Consider the following 5562-nt stretch of genomic DNA (forward strand, 5'->3'; position numbering starts at 1 on the left):
TTCGTACTTTCATTTTATTGATGTAACGCTTAAGTCATCATGTCTCATAGCTTCCGAATTTCTGTTTTGTTGTTGTTATGGTTGTTGTCTTTGTCGTTCATTCGTTCGTTTGTTTATTTGTATTGTTCAGTGTATATTTCAATATTTCGAAGTATATATATATTAATAATTTTTAATAATATATATATATATATATATATTATTAAAAAATATGACATGAAATGAACTGTAAGAAATGTGTGTTAGGAATAATTATATTATATATCACACTTTAAAATGATTTTTTTAAAATATTTCTGTTTTACTGGTTTAAACATCATATCACAAACGTTGGAAATTACTGCACTGAGCCCTTCAAATTCACTCAGGGGACTGACTGGTCCCTTCAAGTTCACTCAGGGGACTGCCCCTTCAAATTCAAATTCGTTCAGGGTACTGACTGGCTCCTTTAAACTCATCCAACGACCTCCAACATTATCACTTATTACTTCGCTGACACACGGCCTCCTCCCAGTGATTTATTAAAAATCGTTTGAATGCACGAGCGTGCAGTAAATTTTGTTTCCCAAAGAAGGATGGGAACATTTCACAAATGGCAACTGGAGTGCGTCTGAATGAATTATACCGCATTGTGTTAGAGCTTTTCCTTTTGTGTTATTATTTATACGTGCTCATTCAATTGTTGTTTTCAAATGCCTAAACATATAAATATTCCGGGTATATATACATTTGCTGTTCTATTATATTTTTAAATAGATGCTTGTCAATGTACATACACTGTATATATATATATATGTATATATATATATTCACTTATTTACATATATGTAATACATACAGATACATTACATTCGTGATATACATACATAATACACCTACACATACGAACTTGCATAAATATTACATATATGCATGCATACATATACACGTTTGTACACGGTTACTCGGACACATGCATACATATATGCATTATTAGTGCATGCATGCATACATACACAGACATGAAAACATGCACACGTAAGTTTACGCGTTAAGTATACACGCGCGGTGCATGGATGCCTAACAGCCATGGAAGGCGCGAATGCGTGCACATCACCTCGTAGCACCATTGGTAGCGTAAGCTTATCTGCCTGCACATGTTTGAAACAACCATGAGTTATATATAGATGAATGAATGGATGGATTGATGGATGGATACGCAGCATAAATGGATACGCGCATGGATTTATGGGGATATATATGCGTGTGCGTGCATGTGTGGATGCATTGATTGAAGGATTGAGGAATGATTGCACGGATAGATAGATGGATGTATGCATCAATAGAAAGATGGATGAATGGGTGCATCAATGATAGATGGATGCATCGTTTAGCATTCCTATTTACTCTCAATTGTATATAAGGATTTAAAATGAGTTCGATATGATTACATTTTTTCCATATAAATGATGTAATGCTGTGATGCTTATAAATGGATACTAGTTCTTTTATGAATTAAATTTAATTAACTTAGACATCAATTAGCTAGCTGATTGGCGGGGAAAATTTATTTCATTTGTATTTTAATGTTAGACGATTGTCAAAATTAATTGTTTAATTTGCTTTTGGTCTATTAATGAACATTTTGATTTGCTTTTGGTCTATTAATGAACATTTTGTTAATTATTTTATTGAAAAAAAATTGTAATTAATTCACACAGACACGCTTACACCCTTAAGCACACACGCACACACACACATGCATATATATATATATATATATATATATATATATATATATATATATATATATATATATACCCATGTAAATGTATCTTCATTTTAGAAAACTTTTAAAGAAATTGTGAATTCGATTTAGCTTCAATGAAAGAATGTAAAATTAGTAATGTTATCCTACATATATGTATATAAATATTTATTTACTATTGGTAGGGTGAGGTATATGTGAAGGTACTCAGCAAAAATTGTTCTCAAACTTTTTATTTCTACCGCAGGTAAAAATTAATTAACGCTTGAATCAGATTGTGTACATGATTTATATTACTGTTGCACTCATCACGATGATTTATATTACCAGAATACTGCGCTCGTCACGAAATGTTTTCTACCTGAATGATATAAACGTGTGAACCTCGCTGGTGAGAAATTAAGTTTACGGACGAACTGTTTGGAAAGAGGTCTCAAAATGTCTTCTTATTTTGAATAGACTCATTCAATGTAACAATTATTGCCCCAGCTCTATACATTTATTTTCACTGCACTTCATTTATGCTAAGAGTGGTTGTAAGGTTGTTACAAACGGTTTCCCATGAAAACCGTTAGAAAGAAAGAGCAAAAGAGAGAAAATTGTAAAAGAGAAACGAAATAAATTAGAGAATAATAAATAAATGAGAGAACGAGAAAGTGATTAAGTAGGCCGAGCTTTATCGGATGCGCCTCAAGGTGGAACCATAAATCTAAATAAATAAGAATGATAATGACGCTGAGAGGGATGAAAACTCAAGCGAGAACTTGTGAGTACATACAATATAAGATTTTTTCAATTTATTTATTGTGATTTCGTACTTAGTTACAATTAAACTTTTGTGTTATTAAAACTGTACGTGACTTCATATTTTACGTACACACAAGCTGCACATCAACGCACATACACAAGGCCCATGTTGGTTATGAGCTTCGGACGTGCAGTGTTCAAACCGGCTCGTCGTGCAATAACTACAAAAAAGACGTGGCACTTCCAGCGTCTGAGCTAACTTGCCGGTCAAGATTGCTCATCAAATCAGCCACCCGCGTAGAAAAATGTTCATAAGTAGATCATGAAGAAATGCTTGAAAATTACTTTCTATTCAAGTTATTGATAAATGTAGTTGCATTAGTTGCAAACAAAAAATCGCGTAAATGTTTTTTGAGCCTAACTGTACATGTTTAGATGTCAACAGGTGGGTTGAACACAGTCAGTAGGTCTTTTGTCGCAAAAACCTGAATGAAGTGCAGAAAACCCTGGCATATTATACGACTTAATATCGCAACAAGATTGTTAAAAGCTTTTAATCACTTTCTGAGTCTGTTAACGGAACGCATGCGTATTTATTTGCGTATTTGTTATTGAATGAGTGCTGCAGTTATGTTGCTGAGTGGTTTGATCTGAAAATCACTTTCATGTCAGAAAATTACAAAAATATTCTCTCAAGATTAAATTGTGTCAAAAATATATTCCGAGTAAAGATTTTTTGCGGGCAAATTCAACTCATGTTTCCTCGTGAGCACAACACTGAGTACTTGAAATTATTGTTTGACAAGTACGAGCTTCAAAAAATCCTAATTTTGATAGCACCCAGCATTGTTCCGTGCAAGTAGAGTAACAAACATACGGCAGAAAATTTATTTGTTACGTTAAGCAATTGAAAAAATATTTAAAAGGTACTAAAAAGTGAAACTTTTGTCAGTACTGTTAGATATATTTTTGATAAAATCGAATTAGTGAGTTTTGTAGGAGATTTGGTTTTCATGGACGGCAATGCACAAAACAATTATATCATTAAAGCAGTACAATGAAATATGTTGAACATTTTGTTTAGTTTCATTTTTTCTTCACAATTTTTTTATTTTCATATTTTTCTTGCAAATTTATGTTAAAAAATATGTAATACCTTTATAGTTTGCGATGCCTGGATCCATTATCATAATTTATTTCTGATGTCATGGAAGGCATACTACATATAGACACAACACAGCGCAAGGCAGACATGTGAACTTCGTTCTTCTCTTTCATTTTCATTTTTTCTTTTTTTCTGCAGCAATATTTGTACACAAGTCAGATATGTATTTTCGTATGGGCAAAATGGACTATAGCCCAGGGCGGCAAATTTAGGTGGCAGCAAATTTTGGAAATAGGTAAAGAACAATTCTGAAAAAAATTTTAAAAATAATAAAAGAACAAAATTGAAATAAAATAAGCTACTGAGCAGGTCGCAAATTATTATTCAAATTTATAGCTGCTGTTATAAATGTAAATGCGTAGAACACATACAGAAAAATTTCAATTCTATTTTATAACAATTTTGATTCGTTAATTTATTATTTTAGGTGATTTTACAAAACTTTGAGAATGTTATATAATTTATAAATTGTTATTTACAATAACATTTAAAGGAATTTGATAAAAAATCATTTCTTCTGAAGACATTATCAACCGACAATTTATATTTATATTTATATTAATGTTATTGTGAATAATGTTAATATTTACACTGTAAACGAATATAATAAGTAAAAAAACAATTTATCAAAAAGTTTCTATGACGAAAAATTCATTTTGCTAAGACCACACAAAAACTTTAATCCTCTGGCCTTGACCTTTCCGTTGTAGCCAAAATCTACGAATCATGGGCAGAACATGTTACAAGTGTAAGAGAGGACTTTGACATTTATGAAAATGGAGCTTTTGTAGTAAAGACTGGAATCACTGAATACAAAGAGACGACTACAAGAAAAATGAAAAGAAAAATTCTAAAAGGAGAGGTCAGAAATGACGAAACTTTGTTCAAAATGGATATAATGTGTTTTGTGTTATTTTATAGTAAGTCTATATGTCTATCATTATTAATTTTTACTTCCAACAGCATTTTAGAACGGTAGCGTGGCGGTTGCGTTGATGTAAGAGAACACCAAACGAGGAAGAGCAGTGCGTACTGCGTAGTAGTGAAAAGAGGAAAAGAATGGTGTTCGTTAGGACGGACCGGACACGTGTTTCGTCCCTTGCACCGCAGTTTTTCTTTTATATTGCCCCCACAAATTACTTCGTCAGTTTTGTGGCGTTTCTATTTATTTTTGAGGGTCGTTAGTTTTAATCGTTAAGATTTGCGATCCGACTGTAGCCATAATATTATATTAAACTGAACTGTTTGTTCATTATAAGGGGTGAGATAAAAGACAAAAAATTGGACTAAAACATTTCACTGCTTCAAGTATTTATTGAAGTATGAATGGTTGTTGAAAAACAAGCGATGCCCACGAAACAGAGGAGGGCAGCGTTATAGTGATAGCCTATGGACGGCAGATTATCAAATCCGCCTCTGACACTGTATATTATGATATCATTTATGTAGTGTACATGTACGTGCTTTGCATAGGGAAAATAATTTGTTTGCACAGAATAAATGATGATGAGCATAAATATCTGCGTGTTATTCATCATCCAAACAAATGCTTATAATTAATTCTGTGTATAATGTAGATTTGGTCATATGCACTTCATTCGGTCAGTTTATAAAATGATATCAAGTTTTTGTAGAATACATTTTTATGAAAGTATAAAAGGGTATAAGCTTAACGAATATTTGTTGTGAGTTGTGAAATGACAGAGAATGAAGGAAGATACTGCACGCCTATTAAACTACGTGCAAAGGCATGCATTATTTATGCTGATTTGATTAAATGGCGTGTATTATCACTTTTCTAGAATTTATAAGGAAATTTAAAAATTTAAAACTTTTTTAGTTTTATTTCTGCGGGCAAGAAATAAAGAAATTCTTTGAACCAATTTTCAAATTCGATGTATCT

The 5562-nt window shown here is 32.1% G+C and overlaps 1 protein-coding gene across 1 annotated transcript; it reads left to right on the top strand.

Moving 5' to 3' along the window:
• Nucleotides 1-316: 316 nt before the first annotated feature.
• HELRODRAFT_188327 (hypothetical protein) lies at nucleotides 317-5079 on the top strand (the record flags this gene model as incomplete). The annotated part of the gene is made up of 5 exons (XM_009017440.1): nucleotides 317-1116; nucleotides 2657-2791; nucleotides 3798-3894; nucleotides 4370-4521; nucleotides 4969-5079. The coding sequence occupies exons 1-5, from the start codon at nucleotides 1069-1071 to the stop codon at nucleotides 5077-5079; spliced, it is 543 nt and encodes a 180-aa protein (XP_009015688.1). The 5' UTR covers nucleotides 317-1068.
• Between the last annotated feature and the right edge of the window lie 483 nt (nucleotides 5080-5562).

This window comes from Helobdella robusta (genome assembly GCF_000326865.2).
Source record: "Helobdella robusta unplaced genomic scaffold HELROscaffold_2, whole genome shotgun sequence".
NCBI lineage: Eukaryota > Metazoa > Annelida > Clitellata > Rhynchobdellida > Glossiphoniidae > Helobdella > Helobdella robusta.